The sequence below is a fragment of the Mandrillus leucophaeus genome, unplaced genomic scaffold (assembly GCF_000951045.1).
Source record: "Mandrillus leucophaeus isolate KB7577 unplaced genomic scaffold, Mleu.le_1.0 Scaffold860, whole genome shotgun sequence".
In the NCBI taxonomy this organism is placed as follows: Eukaryota; Metazoa; Chordata; class Mammalia; order Primates; family Cercopithecidae; genus Mandrillus; species Mandrillus leucophaeus.
Window position 1 is genome coordinate 473,711 of NW_012109364.1, and position 23,306 is coordinate 497,016.

General features: G+C 38.4%; 1 protein-coding gene across 5 annotated transcripts in view; it reads left to right on the forward strand.

Annotated features, from left to right (window-relative positions):
- Nucleotides 1-23,306, forward strand: part of FXR1 (fragile X mental retardation, autosomal homolog 1) — a 68,400-nt gene that overhangs the window by 16,488 nt on the left and 28,606 nt on the right. For 4 of the 5 annotated variants that reach the window (XM_011968859.1, XM_011968860.1, XM_011968861.1 and 1 more), the window contains 7 exons: nucleotides 4,903-4,955; nucleotides 6,691-6,784; nucleotides 17,645-17,716; nucleotides 18,126-18,274; nucleotides 18,496-18,589; nucleotides 18,989-19,105; nucleotides 21,046-21,216. In XM_011968859.1, coding sequence (XP_011824249.1) covers nucleotides 4,903-4,955; nucleotides 6,691-6,784; nucleotides 17,645-17,716; nucleotides 18,126-18,274; nucleotides 18,496-18,589; nucleotides 18,989-19,105; nucleotides 21,046-21,216 — 750 coding nt within the window. The remainder of the gene's footprint in view (nucleotides 1-4,902; nucleotides 4,956-6,690; nucleotides 6,785-17,644; nucleotides 17,717-18,125; nucleotides 18,275-18,495; nucleotides 18,590-18,988; nucleotides 19,106-21,045; nucleotides 21,217-23,306) is intronic. The other variant, XM_011968862.1, reaches the window with a different exon arrangement.

Below are 23,306 nucleotides of genomic sequence, written 5' to 3' on the forward strand. Positions count from 1 at the left end.
TACTAGATTGCTTTCGAAATTAGTTCTTCGGATAGTGCTTTTTCACTGCTCAAGGATTCCTTCTACTCCTTCCATCCTTACCTTCATTTTACACTTAATTTATGGCATTTTTTTGTTTGTTTGTTTTTGAGATGGCGTTTCGTTCTTGTTGCCGAGGCTGGAGTGCAGTGACACTATCTTGACTCACTGCAACCTCCGCCTCCCGGGTTCAAGCGATTCTCCTGCCTCAGCCTCCCAAGTAGCTGGGATTACAGTCATGCGCCACCACACCCGGCTAATTTTGTATTTTTAGTAGAGACGAAGTGTCTCCATGTTGGTCAGGCTGGTCTCTAACTCCTGACCTCAGGTGATCCGCCCGCTTCGGCCTCCCAGAGTGCTGGGATTACAGGTGTGAGCCACCGCGCCTGGCCCAATTTATGGCATTTCTGGTTTTTTACTACATGTTGCCTATTTGTTGTTTTGTCAGAGTTATGTGGGCATTTTAAGATTTTTTTTCTCGCTTATCCATAGCAAGCTGTGAACGTTTTAAGATTTTGAATACACTTCAGATGTGTTATATTGCCTAGTTATTCATGATTATCTTAAATTATAGTTAAGAGTTTCAAATGTAAACGTTGTTGGACTGTGTGAGTGAACAAGACAAGTGACCTTTTTATAAGGATGCTTTGAAATCTTCCGTGTCTGCATATGTATGGAAAGAAGAAAAAGAAATGTCAAAGGCTTTCTTCTGAGAAATACGGGGCCTGAGCCAGGTGGGTGTGAATAGGAAGAGAGACAGTCAAACACCCCAAGGATTGGGGATTGAGGACAGAAATTATGGAGACTTAAAGGCATAAAGCCCCCTGCCATGTGCAGACACATGTGGCTGTTACTGGTGTCTCCTATCAGATTTTGGCAAAGACCCAGCCGTGTCAATTTGGGTCTCTTGAGCAGGCGGGGAGACCTAGCATCATTCTGGTGGCCTGGGGAGTACAAAAATACGTTTAAAAGTATTGACTGTGTCCTATCAGGTGAACTAAATTTTAGAGAAATCTGGCCATTAGAAACACGTTTGTCTAGAATTTAGGACTTGGGGATTAGATTTTATGGAGTAGGATGTTAGAAATTGTTCACTGCAGTCCAAATAAATTTTAAGGACTAGGCGTCAGGCCTTAATCTAGTAAATCTTATGGCAGAATGATACTAGCAATGAGTAGATGCTCAAGGGCTGGGGTGTGGTGGCTTACGCCTGTAATCCCAGCACTTTGGGAAGCCAAGGTGGACGGATCATGAGGTCAGGAGATGGTGACCATCTTGGCCAACATGGTGAAACCCAGTCTCTGCTAAAAATATAAAAATTAGCTGGGTGTGGTGGCGTGTGCCTGTAATCCCAGCTACTTGGGAGGCTGAGGCACGATAATCACTTGAACCTGGGAGTTGGAGATTGCAGTGACCAGAAATTGTGCTACTGCACTCCAGCCTGGTGACAGAGTGAGACTCCATCTCAAAAAAAAAAAAAAAAAAAAAAAAAAAAGTTGTGCAGAGCTGTGTTTTAAAGTTTGTGAAAAATGTGCACTCAAAGTTGATACTGATGTTTATGGTGGAAGTGTTTGTGGGAAAGGTAGAAGTGATTTTTAGATAGAAAATAAAGTTCTTATTACAAAGCAGAGTGAGAAAGATTATTATAAAGGTGAGAAAGGAGAGTGAAATTTTCTAGTGATTTAGACTTCTGATTTGAACTAATCCACTATGAATTATACAGAAACTAGAAAGATTAATTTGTGAGACTTTTCAAAGTTAGTGAGAGTTTGTTGAAGGACTAGAACATGTTAGTGGAAGTTGAAAATATGGCTGTCTTCTGATGGGAGAGATGCTTTACTAATATTCATAAACATGGAAATTCTCGGTTTCTGAAATTTGTTAAAAAATGGCAAGGGTATAATACAGTTATATTTGCTGGTAATATAACTGTGAATGCGCGGACCAAAGTGATTGTTGAAAGTGAATGTGGGCCAGGTGTGGTGGCTCATGCCTATAATCCCAGCACTTTGGGAGGCCGAGGTGAGTGGATCACCTGAGGTCAGGAGTTCGAGACCAACCTGGCCCACATGGCAAAACTGTCTCTACTAAAAATACAAAAAAATTAGCCAGGTGGTGGGGTAGTCCCAGCTACTGGGGAGGCTGAGGCAAGAGGATCGCTTGAGCCAGGGAGGTGGAGGTTGCCTTGAGCCAAGATTGCACCACTGCACTCCAGCTTGGGCAACAGAGTGAGACTCTGCGTCAAAAAAACCAAAAAAATAAAAAGTGAATGTGCCCTACTAGAAACTGTCCAGAAAGTCATCATTAGCATGGTCAGATAATCAAAGCCTGAACTAGAGTGGCAACTCTTAATATTTAAATTTAGGGAGCATTAATTAATAAATATCTCCAGAATTGCAAGGCAAGAGGTACTATAGCAGTCTTTTTTTTTTTTTCTTCCCCTTCTTTGAGATGGAGTTTTTTTCTTGTCGCCCAGGCTGGAGTGCAGTGGTGTAGCCTCGGCTCACTGCAACCTCTGCCACCTGGGTTCAAGTGATTCTCCTGCCTCAGCCTCCTGAGTAGCTGGGATTAAAGGTGTCTGCTATCACATCTGGCTAATTTTTGTATTTTTAGAAGAGATGGGGTTTCACCATGTTGGCCAGGCTGGTCTCGAACTCCTGACCTCAGGTGATCTGCCTGCTCCGGCCTCCCAAAGTGCTGGCATTACAGGTGTGAGTCATTACACTTGGCCTACCATAGCAATCTTCAAGAGAAGGGTATCCTTGGTTTTAGGCCTCAGTGAGGATGTTTGCATAGAAATGTCCAATAGCACACACATAAATGAAACAACAGGCAGTTGGAGCTGGAGAAGAGGAGTGAACCATTCCCAGTGCCAGTTAATATTTAGAAAATTTTGCTTAGAAAAATGTCTGACACAGAGTACGCCCTTAAATATTTTTTTTTTTGTTTTTTTTTTTTGTTTTGTTTTTTTGTTTTGAGATAAGCCCGTAATCTGTCACCCAGGCTGGAGTGCAGTAGCCTGGTCATGGCACAGCAGCATGATCATGGCTCACTGCAACCTCTGCCTCCCAGGCTCAAGTGATCCTCCCACCTCAGCCTTCCAAGTAGCTGGGACCACACACGCCATCAGGCCTGCCTAAGTTTTTTGTATTTTTGGTAGAGATGGGATTTCACTCTTGCCTAGGATGGTCTCAAACTCCTGAGCTCAAGCTGTCTGCCTTTCTTGGTCTTCCAAAGTGCTGGGCTCCTGGGCTTGCTTTGTTTTTTATTACTGTTACCCCTCTTCCGTCTACATTGTAAGTTTCAAAAACAAAAACAAAAAAGAACAAAACATTTTTTGTTGTTGTTGTAAGTTTGCCTTTTCTCTTTATTCTCTTTGTTTTGGGTTTATTCCTTCAAATCTCTTTAGTGTTACTTAATGGACTTTTGGGAAGGAGTGAGATAAACAGATGTGTTTGTTTTTGCCTTGCTTTGACGAGGTATTATACATGTGTTTATATAGCTAGTTTGCTGTGGACATTATGGAGTCGTGTGATAAAGATGTTTTAGAAAAGTATTTCCTACGTACCCCATGGTTGAAAGTATGTATAAACATTTCACTAACATTCAGTAATTTGCGGTTCTGATTCATAGTAATATAAAGTCATTTAATGTTCATTGTAATTATATAAGTGCCAAGAACTGCTTGCCTGTGGTTATAGAGTGGTGGAATCAGGATTTCAGCAACAGTAATTCTACACCCAAGTCCTTTGCTCTTTCTTGAGTATGTCAGATCTTATGGTTTCTTCCAACTGTATTAATCAAAGGAAGATAAAGAAGGCTAATTTTAGGCCGGGCGTGGTGGCTCAAGCCTGTAATCCCAGCACTTTGGGAGGCCGAGACGGGTGGATCACGAGGTCAGGAGATCGAGACCACCCTGGCTAACACGGTGAAACCCTGTCTCTACTAAAAAAAAAAAAAAATACAAAAAAATTAGCCGGGCGAGGTGGCAGGCGCCTGTAGTCCCAGCTACTCGGGAGGCTGAGGCAGGAGAATGGCGTGAACCCGGGAGGCGGAGCTTGCAGTGAGCCGAGATCGCGCCACTGCACTCCAGCCTGGGTGACAGAGCGAGACTCCGTCTCAAAAAAAAAAAAAAAAGGCTAATTTTAATATTAATTTTAAGCCTGAAAAATGACCACCAGTTGTTATTGAGAATCTGTATTCATTCCAACATAGTTGTGAACAATGTACTCACTATAGCCCAATTTTAAGGGAAGGGAAAGAGAAGTATGTAGAAAAAATAAGATTAAGTTAATTGCAAAGATAGTATTCAAAATGTAGTCATGCATTTTACTGAAGGTGGACTATAATATTGATAACATTTATAACCAAATTGAGTTCTTACTTTGTGCCAGGTACTGTGCTAAACATTACTTCATTTAGTTCTCATAATTTTTCATTAGGTGGATGATACTGTGATTAATTTCATTAGTTCAAAACTGTATTCAAGCATATAAAAGTGATAGAGTTTGGGTATGAATCCTGGCAACCAATACTCTAGAGCTTGAACTCTTTGTCACAGTAGTAAATACTGAACCCTTAGTCACAATACTAAATAACTGCCTTGCTGAACTAATACCTGAGATGTTCCAGGGATGTACATTTACTTTTGCTAATTCCCAGGTAGATGACACCAGGTGAAAAATGAGGTTCAGAGAGATTAAGTAGCTTAAAAGATCATGTATCTCGTAAATGGTAGAGATGGAAATCAAACTCACATCTGCCTAATTCCAAACCTGTGTTCTTTCAGTACTCCCTATTATGTTTGTATCTCTAGTACAGCCTTTTAGAGTTATGAAGTGCTTTAATATTGATATGCCTTTATAATGTTTTTGTGTCTTGCAGGGATTTATCAAAGATGTTCATGAAGACTCCCTTACAGTTGTTTTTGAAAATAAGTAAGTTATTTTTGTTGACAAAGGCCTTCATATTAGAGGTGGCAGTGCCAAACTGTTTGCTTCTAGGGGGTGGGGAGGTTTGGTTGTTTGATCGTAAGTCTATCTTTGATAACTGTTTATCTGTTTTTCTGTCCATAATTGTCACTTTTTTCATAACGCTCTTCTTTGCCAAAACATGTTTAGATATGAATCAGTTTTGCAGAAATAGACGGCACAAATTAGATGATAATATGCTTAATACTTAAAAAGCCCAGAATTTTCAAATGATGTTGTAGAAGGTCTTCCAGTTGACTGCTGGTCATCAGAATAAGTATTAAGCCATCTTTAATTGCCTGAGGGGTATGTAATCTAAAAATGGGAAAGACAGCATACTGGGCTTGGTTAGGAAGGGCTATAAAAGAGCACTGGGCTGGGTGTGGTGGCTCATACCTGTAATCCCAGCACTTTGGGAGGCCAAGGTGGGCAGATCACCTGAGGTCGGGAGTTTGAGACAGCCTGGCTAGCATGGTGAAACCTCGTCTCTACTAAAAAAAATACAAAAAAATTAGCTGGGCATGGTGGCGGGTGCTTGTAATTCCAGCTACTCAGGAGGCTGAGGCAGTAGAATTGCTTGAACCCGGGAGGTGGAGGTTGCAGTGAGTGAGCCGAGACTGCGCCGTTGCACTCCAGCCTGGGTGACAAGAGGGAAACTCTGTCTCCAAGAGCACTGTTTAATTGATGGTCAGAAAAAAACTGTTCAGCTTCCACTTTTAAGCTGTTTCTGGAATTGCCTGAAAAGATCATTGCCTAACAGCTGCTTCATGTAGAAACAAGTGTTGAGATGGTTTCTATCTTTGAGCAGCTGCCATTTGGACAGTAATGGTTAAAAGAAAGCATCCCCAAATCTTTTACTTGTCAGCTGCTACTTTGCCCAGCCTAGGCAGATGGAAACTTGAGGGACATTTTATGTCATAGTATACTTCCCAGACATATAAATGACCTATGAGAAATTAGAGTAGGGAATAATTTTTTACTTTATAATTTCAGCTTTTAAAATACAACAGAAAAAATGTCAGTTAACTACTAAATTGGTTTAATACATTAATATTTGCTACAGAGTTAAAAATAAGCTTTTTCTAGGTTCTAATTATAATGTATGTATCCACTGTAGGAAAGATAAATGGAATGGGAAAACGAAATCTTTTGTAATTCAGCTGTTCAAAATAATTGCTGATAATTTTCTGTATTTCTGTGAATATGTATACTAAAAAGAGTTAAACAGTTTATGTTGTTTTCTAATCTATGAAATTGTGTTTCCTTTATTGATAGGTCATGTAGTTGTGAAACTATTTGAAATAAGTTGGTATCACTACTATATTGGGCAGCTGTGTCGATTCAACATTTTGAATCAAAGTTAGTCATCAGTGTGAACTTAGCTTATTTCATTTGCAGAATAATGTACGTACTGCTCTTACGATGAGTAATTTGGGAGAATGTGTGTACTGCTCTTAGGATAAGTAATTTGGGAGGTAATGTACAATTGTTAACAATTTTGTTAATTATGAACTTCATTAAGAGTCATACAAAATCTGTTCTACTTCAGTAACTAATTACTTGGGAAATTATTAATAGTATGAATGTTGTTTTTCTTCTCTTTAGGGAAAGCCTAAATGATAAACTAACTTGAAAAAATATGCAACACCAGGTGTAGACTGTATATTTTTAAATTGTTAATACACCTTTTCTAATCCTTCAGTTGGCAACCAGAACGCCAGGTTCCATTTAATGAAGTCAGATTACCACCACCACCTGATATAAAAAAAGAAATTAGTGAAGGAGATGAAGTAGAGGTATGTTTTTTTAAGTTTATTTTCTTGTGGTGTCTATTTTTTGATTTAAATAAATATTCTTTTAGGAAAATTAGCTTAGTTGATGGAGGATAAATCTGAGTCCTTTTCTCTATTCTTTCTATTGGTGGTAATGGCCGTGTAATATAGCAGTGCTTGAGTTTTGGAGCTAGAATGGGTCTCACCTGTCCCATTTTTAGCTGTGTAGACTTTAAATTTATCATTATAATTTGGAAGTCATGGATGATAGGGTATTTGCATTTTTAAAAGAACCTAGCATAGAACTCTGTGCACTATGGTGTTACCTTTTTCCTTCTTTTTGCTAATTACTTTGAATAATTTGTCTTACGACTTGCCTGGGTGTCTTTATGAGGTGTTGATAGTTATTCTTTTACTATAGTGATCATTAACGGAGTTAATATATAACTGTAAAATATTGTAACTAGCTTTCTGCCTTCTAGAATATTCTAGAAATGTCTGAGGAAAAATTTAAAAGTACAGAAAAGCAAAAAAAAAAAAAAAAATGGAGGGAAAGAAAAATCACAGCTCACAGATTAATAAAACACTGTTCATGTTGTGCATGTTCTTTCAGGCTTGTCTCAGCATCCCAAAATGATGAGATTACAGGGGTGAACCACCGCCCCCAGCCCTGCAAACATTTTATTTTATTTATTTTTTTGAGATAGAGTTTCCCTATTGTCTTCCAGGCTGCAGCGCAATGTCGCTATCTTGGCTCACTGCAACCTCTGCCTGCCATGTTCAAGCGATTCATCTGCCTCAGCCTCCTGAATAGCTGGAACTACAGGCGTGCATCACCATGCCTGGCTAAATTTTGTATTGTTAGTAGAGACGGGGCTTCGCAATGTTGGCCAGATTGGTTCTCGAACTCCTGACCTCAGGTGATCTGCCCGCTTTGTCCCCCCAAAGTGCTGAGATTACAGGTGTGAGGTACCGTGCCTAGCCATTTACAAACATTTTAAATGTACATATTCTGTACTAAGCACTTTGCAAGTGATTTAGTTATCTGCCAGTTTTATTTTATTGTTTGAGATGGAGTCTTGCTCTGTCTTCCAAGCCGGAGTTCAATGGAGCGATCTCAGCTCACTCCAACCTCCGCTTCCCACGTTCAAGCGATTCTTCTGCCTCAGTCTTCTGAGTATCTGGGATTACAGGTACCCACCACCATGCCCAGCTAATTTTTTTTTACTTGTAGTAGAGACAGAGTTTCACCTTGTTGGCTAGGCTGGTCTTGAACTCCTGACCTCAGGTGATCACCCACCTCGGCCTCCCAGAGTTCTGGGATTACAGGTGTGAGCCACCACACATGGCCTGATTTTTTAATGATAAATTTTCTTTGAGCTCTCATTAATATAGGTAATAAGCTAGGAAGTCAAAAATTGCAGCACTTCAATCCCTGACAACCTTAATTTAGCGTACCCACTTTGGTGGAAGTCAGAGATAAAAGAGTGAGTAAAGTGAGTGCTTTACTTATTCATGAGGGACTTGGCTCATGGCACCCTGACATAATTTATACTTTGCTTTAGTAAAAGCAAAATAGTACACAGTGAGCTTAGTGCAAATAATTAAAATCCAGGCAGAATGGCAATAAGTTAAGAAATAACTTTTTGTAAGGATACCTGTAACTATCTGTGTGTATTAGAGTTCTTGAGGAAAATGTTACTGGTGGAATCTGGGGGAGACACGAGGAAACAAAGTGGCGAAATGACTGCTGCAAATCAAGAAGTGTAAAGTGGGGTCCTTGGTGGTTGCTATATATGGCGGTGATACTGCAGATTACTATGTTCATTTGGACTTTAGATTTTATTGAAAAAGGTTTTCTCAATGATGTATCTTTTTCTAATAGTTTTCTGTGAGAATAAAGAGGCCTGATTCGTTTTCATTTTTTGAAATTTCTGGTATAGTGTTTTTTGGATTTTGAGTAAGCAAAAGTTAGGTCAAGAAAGGAATGATGTAGGTTTGGACATGTTCTAGAATTAGAAATGTGTGGCAGTCAGTTTTGAGAGTAATCCTTCTTATACTTTTTTGTTGTTTAGACACTTAAAATTGGTAGCGTGGAGTCTCAGATTAAAGGGAAAACTATTCTTGGTGGGGTGCTGAGGGTGTTGTTACAGTGTACTTTTTCCATTCCTGTCCAGGAGGGTCCTGCCCTGTTCCTGAACAGTGTCTGGCTCACCCCTGTGGTCTGCCTCCGCCTCTGTGAAAAAGACATTGATGTAGAGATTGAGTGATTTAGAAATTGAATCTAGTTTTTTTTCTTTTTAAATTTCACATTATGTTTTATGATTCAGCTCTGGTCATATTTGCTCTCTAAAATTTTGTAAGTCATCTGAAATTAAGATGTGATTTTTTTTTTTTCACTTTTGAAAAATTTGAAAATTCATATAAGGAAAAAGGAAAATTCATATAAGGAAAAAATCTTGCCACCCATAGGATTTTGTTTTTTTGTCACCGTTTATTAAGGATTTATCCATATTACCTAGAGTGTTTAGAAACTCTGAGTTAGTGCTTTCCCAGGTAATGTTTCGAAAGCCTCCTCCCCTCCTTTAAATTTAAAGTAATAAAACTTAATGTAAAAAATGAAATGATAAAAAATTATATAAAGTACCAAGTGAACCTTCCATCTTAATGTAGGTGTACTTGTCCACCCACCCTAACTTAAATCTCATTTACCAGAGTTGATTCTCTTGTGAGTTTGTTTGTTTGCATGTATAAAGGACATATTTAAGTTGAAAAAAAATTGGGATTAAGTTATATATTTTTGACTTTTGTATTCACTTAATTAGGACAGCAAACATTTTCTTGTCTTCTCATTTAAATTTACCTCATTTTTTGTAACCACCTCAAAATTATTTGGTGTGGATATATCAAATTAAAAAACATTGAAATTACCAAATGTTTTGCTGTTAGCTAAAGAAAACAATGCGAGAATTGAAGTTAATATTCTTATGCAAATCTGGTAGTATTATAGTTCCTGTGAGGTTAAATTGCAGAATCAAAAGGCATGATATATACATTTTTAAAAGTATTAAAATGTACCGTTTCATCATCCAAAAATGTCTTTGGAATTACCACTTTATAATTTTATTAACCCTGGAGGTATCTTTTTCATACGTTGAGTGACTGTATTATATTGTTCATATGTACAGTTTTGTAAACTTGGTGGATGGAAGCTGATGTCTCCTGAATTCTCATTTCCTTAATCATAATATGGGAACATCACTTAAATTAGTTTATTGGCTCTTAACCCCTTGTTCTGTGAATTGTCTATTTGTTTGTTTGTGTAGTTTTTGGGGTAGGAAATCCTTGCATTTTGTGGCTGAGTTTTATCTTTATTTTTATTTTTGAGACAGAGTTTTGCTTTTCTTGTCCAGGCTGGAGTGCAATGGCACGATCTCGGCTCACCACAACCTCTGCCTGCTGGGTTCAAGCGATTCTCCTGCCTCAGCCTCCCTAGTAGCTAGGATTACAGGCATGCGCCATCACACTTGGCTGATTTTGTATTTTCGGTAGCGACGGGATTTCTCCATGTTGGTCAGGCTGATCTCGAACTCTCTACCTCAGGTGATCCTCCCGCCTTGGCCTCCCAAAGTGCTGGGATTACAGGTGTGAGCCACCGTGCCTGGATCTGAGTTTTGATCTTTTTATGTTTTTTTCCCTCAGGCAATTTTATTTTTTATTTTTTGAGACGGAGTCTCACTAAGTTGCTCAGATTGTGCAGTGGCACAATCTCAATTCACTGCAACCTCTACCTCCCGAGTTTAAGTGATTCTCGTGCCTCGGTCCCTGAGTAGCTGGAATTAACAGGTGCATGCCACCACGCCCAGCTAATTTTTTTTATTTTTAGTAGAGATGGAGTTTTGTGATGTTGGCCAGGCTGGTCTCGAACTTCTGGCCTCAAGTGAACACCTGCTTTGGCCTCCCAAAGTGCTGACATAATAGGCATGAGACACTGCGCAGGCTTACTTTTACATTTTTGAATTATGTTTTTTTACATCTGCTTCCCTGCATTATTTTTCCCTTATATGGGGGCGTGGGGATGGGGAATCCTTTTAGATTGCTTCATATCTGATCGCCTTAGTTATGAAATGTAATTTTTTGGTCAATAAACACTTTTCTTAAACTTTTTCTGGGATTGTGCAAAATAGCAGAGGTAAGCCTGACATCTAAGCTGATAACCTGTTGTTTTTTTTTTTTTTTTGTCGGGGTGAGATGGAGTTTCACTATTGTTGTCCAGGCTGTAGTGCAATGGCACCATCTCGGCTCAGCGCAACCTCCGCCTCCTGGGTTCAAGTGGTTTTCCTGCTTCAGCCTCCTAAGTAGCTGGGATTACAGGCATGTGCCACCACACCTGGCTAATTTTGTATTTTTAGTAGAGACAGGTATTCTCCATGTTGGTCAGGCTGGTCTGTAACTCCTGACCTCAGGTGATCCACCTGCCTCAGCCTCCCAAAGTGCTGGGATTACAGGCTCGAGCCACCATGCCCAGCCCTGATAACGTTTTTTATAAGGTTTCTTCCTTGCATTTAGCATATTTGAAATTTTAAAAACCTGTTTTTGAACTGTGAGGTTTTCTGGTTTAGTATTCATTGTTAAAATAGGAATTGGCAAGTTTTTGTTCTTGTGGCATATGCCTTTCCTTTTCTAGTCATATGGTGGATTGTCAGGCATTATGGTTATGTATCTATATATTATATTAAAATGTTGGGATAGGCGCCTTGAGAGAAATTGGATTAAAAAAGAGAATAAAAATTATCTGAGGTAAGACACTCATTTACAACTTTTTAGGTTGTTTTTTTTTTTTTTTTTTTTTTTTCCAAATTTTATTTTTTTGAGACAGCATCTTACTCTGTCACCCAGGCTGACATACAGTGGTGCCATCATGGCTCACTACAGCCTTGACCTCCTGGGCTCAAGGGATCTTCCTTGCCTCAGCTTCTCAAGTAGCTGGGATCATAGGCATGTGCCACCATGCTGGGCTAATTTTTGTATTTTTTTGAGAGATGAGGTTTTGCCATGGTGCCCAAGCGGGTCTTGAACTCTTGGGCTCAAGCAGTCGCCCACCTCAGCCTCCCAAAGTGGTAGGATTACAGGCGTTTGCTACCATGCCCAGCCTAATTTAGTATTTTATTTATGTAAAAGATATACATGGATTATTTATTCTACTTTTTAAAAAGTTTTAAGTTTGATTCTTTTGGCCAGTCTGAAGTTTTTAGCTGTCTGTATTTGGACGTAGTTTTTCTCATCATACCAAGATACCAAGACCATTGTTAGTCTTACTGCTTAGGACATGCTCACACATAAAGGAGAGAAGAACATAGTCTTTGTTACTTGTTTTTGTCTTGCAGAGTGGGTTTCTAGGACTTGATTCAGTAAAGAAAGTTGGTAGAAAACTGATTTGTTAAAGTATCAGCCTTAAAGGTGAATGAGATAATACTATTATTTAGGTAGAGAAATCACACATGTTCATTCCAGATGTTAAACTTTTCTAATGTGCGTTTTCTTAAGATGTAATAATACAAAATGGCAGATACATAATAGCAGTACTCAGTAAATGTATTTCACATGTTGAAAATGGGGCCTTATGATTATTTAGTTTAATAGTAAATAATATTTGGAAAATTTCTTTGGAAAAATGGAAATATAGTTAATTTATTGAAGACTGGTAAAAATTCTCTGTCTTTGATACTTACTCTTAATTTGGCTACTTGAAAGACATAGGTTGAACATTATGAACTTCAGTGAAAAATTGATGACTTTAGGATCCAGATTGTAATTACATTTAATTCACTTACAGTTGTTTACTTGAGTTTAGATTTTTTTTTTTTTTTTTAAACAGAGTGTGACTTGGGATCATTTGGTGGAAAGAATTCTGAAATAGGCTTTTGGAATTTGATTCTTCTTATTTATTTAGTCCTGCACTCCATAAAATGATAGTGATTAAAATGAGTGCTAATGTGTTTTTAGGCTTCTCATCATGGTCACTCCACAGTCTCCTGGATTTTAGTATGTTAGAGCAGTGTGTGGGCCATTTTCTCAGAGTGTGAATTGTTCCTGTGAAATAGTTTGCAGAGTTAAGTAAAATCTGAAGAAAGGGAATTTTTGTGGGATGCTCTTATTCAATGACATATTTGTAAATCAATTCAGTAATTAATGTTTAGGATGTAATACACTAGAGCACAGTTTTAATGCTGGCTTATTAAAGTGATATTGTGGGAGATATACTCTTCACTTTGTATAGGGTATGATTTGATCCATAGCACTAAAGTGGATCCAAATTAATAATGGTTTTTTTTTTTGTTGTTTTCTTTTGTTTTGTTTTGAGACGGAGTCTTGCTCTGTTGACCAGGCTGGAGTGCAGTGGCATGATCTCGGCTCACTGCAACCTCTGCCTCCTAGGTTAAAGTGATTCTCCTGCCTCAGGCTCCTGAGTAGCTGAGATTACAGGCACCCGCCACTATGCCCTGCTAGTAGAGATGGAGTTTCACCATATTGGTCAGGCTGGTCTCGAACTCCTGACCTTAGGTGATTCACCCGCCTTGGCCTCCCAAAGTGCTGGGATTACAGGTGTGAGCCACTGTGCCTGTGCCTGGCTCTTTTTTTTGTTTGTTTTAGAAGGAGTCTTGCTCTGTCACCCAGGCTGGAGGGCAGTGGTTTGATCTTGGCTCACCTCCCAAGTTCAGGTGATTCTCCTGCCTCAGCCTCCCGAGTAGCTGGGATTACGGACACCGGCCCACCACCATGCCCAGCTAATTTTTGTACTTTTAGTAGAGACGGGGTTTTGCCATGTTGGCCAGGTTGGTCTCAAACTCCTGACCTCAGGTGATCCAGCAGTCTCAGCCTCCCAGAGTGCTGGGATTACAGTTGTGGGCTGTGCGGCCAAATTTGTAGTGTTTTGATTCAGGCTCAGGAATTTATGTTTAGTCACTTTATGAGAGTAACTTGGTCTTTCAGGAGTGAAGTTATTAATGAAGCTTTATAGAAATGAATATTAAGTTTAAAATATTTCACTGTTCAGTGAGAAAAGCCTCCAGGCAGTTGAAAATGGTTTATTTAGGAAGCTAGATTCATGGATGGTTATGCTTTGGTGAAAATAGAATAAGGGGGTTAGGTAGTTTTAAGACATAACATTTTCAGCAAATCAGACTTGATGTACCCACAGATGAACGAGATATTCGAGCTGCCTCTCTGAGATAGTTATTTGAATGGGCACCTTCTTTAAGTTGTTAGGATATTCTTTTTGTAACCCTCAGTATACTTGGGAAAACAGTCATCACTGATCACTTACCACCTAATTTTGTAGCAGAAATAATTAAAGGGTAGTAAGGTCATTATTAGACCTTATTCTTTTTTTTGAGACAGGGTCTCGCTCTGTCACCCAATTTATAGCATAGTGGCATGATCATGGCTCACTGCAGCCTTAACCTGCCAGTCTCAAGTGATCCTCCTTCCTCAGCCTCCGAAGTAGCTGGGACTAGAGGCATGCACCAACCACACCTGGCTAATTAAAAAAAAATTTTTTTTTATAGAGATGGGATCTTCCGGTGTTGCCCAGGCTGGTCTCAAACTTCTGGGCTCAAGCAATCCTCCTGCTTCAGCCTCCAAAAGTGCTGGGATTACAGGCATGAGTCATTGTGCCCGGCCATTATTAGACTTTTTTTAAGGCCATTATTGACTCCATGCTGGAGTATAGTGGAGCAAACACAACTCACTGCATCCTTGACCTCCTGGGCTCAAGCGATCCTTCCACCCCACCCCAGGCCCCCAAATAGCTGAGATTACAGGCACATGCCACTATGCCTGGCTAATTTTTGTACTTTGCATAGTGATGGTGTTTCTCCATGTCGTCCAGGCTGGGCTTGAACTCTGGAGCCAAAGTGATCTGCCCACCTCAGCCTCCCAGAGTACTGGGATTACGGGCGTGAGCCACCACGCATGGCCTTATTAGACATTTTAATAAGAGTTTAAACATAGCAAATCCAACTTTTTCATATTTTCCAGATTTTGATGATATATGTATCTACAATGAATGCAGTTGTCTAAATGTAACTAACTGCTCACTGTTACACATGAACCTAGGACATACCAATCTTACAAATACTGCTAGCAGATTTAAAATATATGTCTAATAAATTCTAGCTTATTCTGGTTATTCTTACAGTTAGATCATCAGAATGCAGTCCTTGAATACTTTGGAACTTTTAGTGGCATCTCATTCTATTGAGGAAGGGATAGCCATCTCTGCTGTAATTTTAGTATTTTTAGTCAATTGAATTGACTAATCTATTGAATATTTTTGCATTTCATTGTCTTTTTTTTTTTCTAGTTAACCTTTGTATGCACATCTGCTTTTGACATTTCCACTTACGAAGTACATTTCGGCATACAAACGTCTCTTAAAATTTTATCTTCAATTTTTATTTTACCTTGTTTTTTTTGGAACAGAGTCTCGTTCTGTCACCCAGGCTTGAGTGTAGTGGCACGATCTTTCCTCACTGCAGTCTCAACTTCCCAGGCTCCAGCAATCCTCCCACCTTAACCTTCCATGTAGGTGGGACCACAGGTGTGCTCTACCACACCTGGCTAATTTATTTTGTATTTTTGGTAGAGACGGGGTTTCTTCATGTTGTCCAGGCTGATCTTGAATTCCTGAGCTCAAGCAGTCCACCCGCTTGGCCCTTCAAAGTGCTGGGATTACAGGTGTAAGCCACTGCGCCTGACCACAAACACCTTAAAAGATGAAAGAATACTGTCTAATACCCTTTTAGCAAACCAGGATGATCTGGGTTCTGGTTGGAGGATTTTGCAGTCTCAGTTGAGTCATTAACTGGATGAGAATGCACATTGTCTTTCCCTCTTCTTAGAAATACACTGTTTGAGAATATTCATCTAAGATGTCACCATCTGAAGACTTCATAGTCTGAGACTTTGCTTTGTAAGATGATTTCACATTTATCAGTAGAACCTAGTGTGCTGCTGTCTCTTTGCATCTGTTGTCTGATACCTCTACTCATTAGAAAGGCCTTCCTCTGTAAATTTTTCTTCTCTTCGCAATTATGAGTGAAAAATTCATAATTATCAACTGGTCAACGGTAGCTAAAAACAGACTACAAGGATGGTGTTTTTGATCTTTTGAACTGTTTTGAAAGAGATGTGATACCTTGGGCTATGCAGTAAGGAAACTGTATGAACATTAACAATTTATTTCACTGTTGCATCCTCTAGGTGATGCCATCATTCCTCTGTTCCATGTTAGTCTTTATTTAAAGCATAGCTGAGAATAACTGATGAATGTTGATGAAATAGTAAAGTGTTTCAAGACATAGGAAAAATAAGATCACTAGATTCTCCTTACATTTATAAAAGGGCCCAGTGGATACATACAATAATTACAGTATAAGGGTGAGTTTTATTCTAGTGTTAAACTTTCTTATTTTTGGAATATGTCTAAGGAAGAATATAAGTCATGAGATATTGATCCCTTTGAATAGTCAGATCTGTTTATAAAAGAAATGGAAAAACTAAAATTGAGTTTAATGGACCCTGATTGGTAAATTGGACTTACTGGTTTTTCTCATAGCTTTTTTTCTAATCCATGGTGTACAGTAAAGTTCATTAGTAGGTTTTGGTTTATTCATTTCCAGTTCCAGTATTCCTACCACTTCCAAGATTACTCTCAAATCATCCTGATAGAAGCTTCAGGCTAAAAAAGTCTTTGTTTTTAGTTGTTTGCATTTATCTCCCAGAAGGCTGTTACTATCCACCGATAGGTTTCCTTGGTCATCTCTGCAAAGGCATTCAATCTTGGTTTTTATTGGTTCTTAGTTGTTTCTTCTCAGAAACAACTTTTCTACCTTTCTCTATATTGAAAATATAATGCATTAAAGAAGCTCTGCTGTATCATAAGAAATAACTAATCCCAAGTAAAAGCTTCTGTGACCTATTGCGTTAATAAAACTGGTATTTATAGACATAAAGAATATAAGACTTGTTTTTTTGTGGATAGTTTTTGTTTTGTTTTGGAGATGGAGTTTCGCTCTAGTTGCCTAGGCTGGAGTGCGATGGCATGATCTCTGCTCACTGCATCCTCTGCCCCCTGGATGTGATTATCCTGCCTCAAGTGATTCTCCTGCCTCAGCCTCCCGAGTAGATGAGATTACGGGCACCTGCCACCATGCCCAGCTAATTTTTGTATTTTAGTAGAGACAGGGTTTACCATGTTGGTCAGCCTGGTCTCGAACTCCTGACCTCAAGTTATCCACCCACCTTGGCCTCCCAAAGTGCTGGGATTTTAGGCGTAAGCCACTGTGCCCAGCCTGGATAGGAGTTTTGTAAGATACTTAATGTATTCTGCTAGATGGACTGAATGTGTGTAATTTTTTTTTTCAGTTAAACAATTTTTTTTAGTTCATTTGATTTAGGTTCTTCAGCAAGGGATCTAAATGTCATATCCTTGATGGAATTTAAAAATTAGGTTAATCACTTTCTGAGAACAAGTTTTAATATTAACAATGTGGACAGAAACAGGAAGACCTGTGTTTTACATTATTTAAAACTCCTTTGTAAGAGTATTTCTTTAAAATAATACTTATGTTTAGTAAACCTCATGAATGTGGAATTAATTTCCAAGAAGCTAAATTGCCCAAAAAAGTGTAGTTTTATTTTTAAGTAGTAAATTGAAATGTACATATCACTTTCATTAAATTGCATTTAATATACCAGTTTAAATAAAATAGCATTTTTGATTCTTAAGTTTAATGGGATTGGGCATTAATAAAAAGTCATTATTTACAGCATTGAAATCTTTTGGGATGAATGGATATAGGCATTTTTTTTTCTTCTCAGGTATATTCAAGAGCAAATGACCAAGAGCCATGTGGATGGTGGTTGGCTAAAGTTCGGATGATGAAAGGAGAAGTAAGTAATCTTCACACTTGCTTTGTGACTGGTTTCTAAGGAATTACCTCAGTGTTTGGTTTTTGTAAATGTTATTTCAACTGTTAGTTTTATTTCTGAAAGCCTACCTGAGAAATAGTTGATCACACATTTCCATTAGCATTTATTTCTGTTTGTGTTCTGTATTGGCAAACACCAAAGCTGCTCTCCAGAGGTACACCTCAAGCATGTAAGGACCACCAAGGTTCATGCTTGTAAGAACCTATAATCTAGTTTAGGCAAATCAGATTTATGTAACTAAGCTGTGCTTAGTGTTTATGCCACATGGGGGAGGGTCCATTGGTTAAGCTGAGCAAGGTAATTAGAACTTCATTTAAACTTCATTATTTTTGTCCAGATGGGATTTTTAAAGTATTTTGATGTCTTTTAGTTTTATGTCATTGAATATGCTGCTTGTGATGCTACTTACAATGAAATAGTCACATTCGAACGACTTCGGCCTGTCAATCAAAATAAAACTGTCAAAAAAAATACCTTCTTTAAATGCACAGTGGATGTTCCTGAGGATTTGAGAGAGGCGTGAGTAATTTTATTTACTATTGAATTGTTCTGTGAATTAAGAAGATTTTTCAGTCCTACAAAACATTTTCCCTAATGCCCAATCAAAACCTTGTGATGGAAAATCATCTTAATGAACAAAGGTTTTAGTGGGGGATGTCAAAATGAAACACTGACTTTGTATTATAACTCCTCTGAATTTAATCTGTTGAGGTCTTACACATGAATTAATTTCTCTCTAGGTGTGCTAATGAAAATGCACATAAAGATTTTAAGAAAGCAGTAGGAGCATGCAGAATTTTTTACCATCCGGAAACAACACAGCTGATGATACTGGTAAGATAATACCATATTATAAGGTATCTTATTGATGGGTATTGCACAGATTTTATAATTAGATATTTCAAAAGAGAAAAGTTAAGGTCAACTTAGTGTATAGTGAATTTATTAATATAGTGTGGGAGAAAAATTTTGCAGCTATAAAATGTTAATTACATTCTTAACATCATAAAATTCTTATGTGTGAGATCCTGGATTTTTCCCAAATCAAGCATATTCTGAATAGCAGATCTAAATAATACAGGAATTCAGAAAGGAAAGTGTGATTGCTCAGAGTAGTGTTAGATGAAAGAAGTGTAGTAGATGAGAAGCAAGGAAGGCTTTGTATAGAAGATGGTGTTTGTGCTATTTGGAAGAATGATTAAAGTTTTGAGTAATTAGCTTGTTTGTTTATAGTCTGCCAGTGAAGCAACTGTGAAGAGAGTAAACATCTTAAGTGACATGCATTTGCGAAGTATTCGTACGAAGTTGATGCTTATGTCCAGAAACGAAGAAGCCACTAAGCATTTAGAAGTAAGTGGGTTTACTTACAAAAGAGTTTTCTGTGTCCCTTTTAGTTTTTGTCTGTTTTTGGAGACAGATTCTGGCTCTGCTGCCCAGGCTAGAGTGTAGTGTTGCAATCTTGGCTTACTGCAACCTCCACCTCCCAGGTTCAAGCGGTTCTGCTGACTCAGCTGCCATGTAGCTGGGATTGCAAGTGTGCCCCACCAAATCCAGCTAAGTTTTGTGTTTTAGTAGAGATAGGGTTTTGCCATGTTGGCCAGGCTGGTCTCGAACTCCTGGCCTCAAGTGGTTGCCCGCCTCAGCTTTTCAAAGTGCTGGGATTACGGGCATGAGCCACCGAGCCTGGCCCCCATTTAGTTTTATATTTTATATTTTTCAAGTTCTTCGCTTCAAATGAAGGCAGCCTAGGACCTCTGTTCCGTAACTATTTGGAGTTGTCGTGTCTGTAGAAGAATTGCTTTTCCATTTTACCTTGTATCGAACATAGCCTTTCCTTTGCTAAATGCCTGTTGACTTGTTGATAGGACTTAGATGACAGGTGCCAAAGAGCGAAGAAACTAGAGATACTCAGTAGACTGTATTGCTAGTTCTTTACTTTGTATTTAACCTTTTTATTTTTTTAACTGCCTTGTCGTCTGTCAGTCATGATACCTTTCATCAGTAACTAGTTCACTGTAACAACTGTTGTGTGAGAGGAGAGGAGGACTAGGAGTGGTGTATCATGTGACATGTAGTATTAAAATATGAAGCTTATCATTATATCTCTGTCTTATCCTAAGGTACTCAGTTGTGTCCTGTTCTTTGCTACACTGTTAGGATACTTGTTCTTCCACTCACTCACACTTTCTAGATCTGGATGAATACACATGCATGCACACATTGTGTTGTCTTAGAGAAATTGAGATGTGTTTATTATCCTTAGGACAAATTTGGAAGTGTTCTCATTAATTTAAAAGTTCTGAACAAAGGATTTGTGAACAAATCTGTCTGTATCTGGAAAAGTGTTTTAGCCTAATAGACGAATAAAACAATTTCTTTTCCCCATTCATTTTATGACATTAGATGAGTTTCCTTTATTAAGAGACTGCGTTTTTTTTTTTTTTTTCCCGTTATGTGGGTTTTCAGTGCTTTTTTCTTCTCGTGTTTTTCTTTACACTGTGGTAAAGTGCATATGAAACGTAGCATCTTAACCATTTTTAAGTGTACACTTAGTATTAAGTATGTTTACATTATTGATCAATCTTCAGGGCTTCTCATATTGTAAAACTGAAAATCTGTACCCTTTAGACAGCTGCTCATTTTCCCCTTTCCCCAGCCCCTGGCAACCATCATTCTGTTTTCTGTTGCTATAAATTTGACTATTTTAGATACCTCATGTAAGTAAAATCATTTTAGTCTTTTTTGTGTCTGGCGTATTTTACTTAGCATCAAGGTTCATCTGTGTAGCATGTGTCAGAATTTCCTTTTTAAGGCAGAATGTATATACCACATTGTGTTCATTCATTCATTGATCTGTGGATTTGGGTTGCTTTCACCTCTTGACTATCGTAAATAATGCTATGAACATGGATGTGCAATAAAACATTTTGTGGCCACGTGTGGTGGCTCATGCCTATAATCCCATCACTTTGGGAGGCTGAAGGGGAGGATTGCTTTAGCCCAAGAGTTCGAGACCAGCCTGGGTAACATAGTGAGAGCTCGTCTCTTCAAAAAATAAAAAAAATAAAAAATTAGCTGGGCTCAATGGTACGTGCCTGTATTTCCAACTATTCAGGAGGCTGAAGTGGGACGATTGCTTGAGCCCAGGTGATGGAGGTGGCAGTGAGCCATGATCATGCCACTGCACACTAGCCTTGGTGACAGAGTGAGACCCTGTCTGAAAAAAAACCATACAAAAAAGCCATTTTGCATTTTGATCTTTTATAATACTAATTTTCCTTTTTTATTAGTGCACAAAACAGCTTGCAGCAGCTTTTCATGAGGAATTTGTTGTGAGAGAAGATTTAATGGGCCTGGCAATAGGAACACATGGTAGTAACATTCAGCAAGCTAGGAAGGTTCCTGGAGTTACCGCCATTGAGCTAGATGAAGATACTGGAACATTTAGAATCTACGGAGAGGTAAGTTCTCTTTCTCCTGCCTTGGCCTTTACTATAATGTATTAACCATCTATTGTTTGATTATATTTTTATCTGAAATTCCAGTTTCCCAGTGAAACATTTTTGAGGTAGAATTTATTCAGTTAGCATCAGTCAGCCTAGTAGTCATTACTTATGCAGCTGAATTGAAGTTAACTTTGTATTGAGGGGAGTGAAAGATTTACTAAGTAATTAAATATGTAGTTTTTAAAATTGAAGTTTCTTAACTGCTTCAGAATTTAATTCAGTTTTACACCCATAACAAATAATCTCTCCAACTGTTTTTTTTTTTTTTTGGAATGTTTACTGTGTGCCAGGCACTGGCAGGAGTAAATGGCATATATTAGAATAGCTTTTCTAGAACTCGAATTTGTATAATGCTTCGTCACTGGTTAATCATGACGTTTGCAGGGGTAGAAAATTAGTAAGTTATTTTTAAAAAGTTATTCAGCTAGGTGCAGTGGCACACGTTTGCATTCCCAGCTACTTGGGAATCTGAGGCAGGAGGATTGCTTGAGCCCATGAGTTTGAATCCAGCCAGAGCAACGTAGAGTTTAAAAATATATATATAAATTTATATATATACATATACACGCACCTTATTTGTATTTTTATGTATGTAAATTGAGACCATCCTTCAAATTTGAGTAACTGGATTTTTTTTTTTTTTTTTTTTTTTTAAAGAAACAAGGTTTTGCCATGTTGCACAGGCTGGTCTGGAACTCCTGAGCTCAAGCACTCCCCCTGCCTCAGCCTTGCAAAGTGCTGGGACTGTAGGCATGAGCCACTGTGCCTGGCCTGGAGTTTTTTTTGAATGACAATTTTGTGTCTTGACTTTTCATACATAGCTCTTATGAACAGCTTCTTTTACATGGTAAAGCTGACTAGAGGCTTTACTTTTAATTTTGAAACCTTTAAAAGTAGACAGTATAACATAGTAATTAAGGCAGCCAAGCACTGTGGCTCATGTCTGTAACCCCAGCAATTTTGGAGGCTGAAGCAGGAAGATCACTTGAGCCCAGGACTGAGAGGCTGCAGTGAGCTATGATCGTCATTGTCCTCTAGCCTGAGTGACAGAGCAAAGTTCTGTCTTGTTGAGAAGAAGGAGGAGAAAAAAAAAAAAAGGGCTTTGAAGCTATACTGCCTGGGTTGGAATTCACTTTAAGTAGGCCACTTTGAGTAGGCTTGGAGTTTGTTACTTTGTTTCCTTGTATAAGTGTTCTCATTATAAAATAATAATAGTGCTTACCTTAATATAGTTCTTAAAGATTGGATACATTATACAAAATGTTGATTGCGTATGGTATATCACATAGTATGCACACAATAATTTGAGCTATGGTTTTAAAATTAAAAAAATTATTTGCTTTGTTAATTTTTTTAGAGACAGGCTCCTTGCTCAGGCTGGAGTGCAGTGGTGTGATCATAGCTCACTGCAGCCTCAGACTCCTGGGCTCACGCCATCCTCTGGCCTCAGCCTCTTGAGTAGCTAGGACTATAGGCATGTACTGCCATGCTGGGCTAATTTAAATATGTATCTATATATTTTGTAGAGAGAGAGGTTTCCTATGTTGCCCAGAGTAGTCTTAAACTCTTGGCCTTAAATGATCCTCCTACATTGGCCTCCCAAACAAAGTGCTGGGGTTATAGGTGTGAGCCCACTGCATCTGGCCTTATCTGTGATTATTAAATAACAAACATTAAAAATGAAAATGACTTAATTGAGAAGTAGAAAGTCCATGTAGAGACTCACTCCCAAAGCTCTAGTCGTTTAAAATTGTACTCATTAGAAATTAGGAATTTTGATGATCTTACCAGTGGGTGCTTTTAAAAAATGCATATCTGCAAAAATAGCTTTTTAAGTCATATACCTGATTTTGAGAATAAATAAAATAATTCAGACAATTTGAACAATTTGTATTGTTAACACTTAACATGAGAATTTCAACCTGGGAGTATAGACTAGTATATTTAGGATTGGGTTAAAGTTTTGGCTGTTGAGCAGCTGTGTAATTTAAACTCTGACACTAAAATTCTCAGCAGCTTAAAGATTTTAGAGATGTTATTTTATT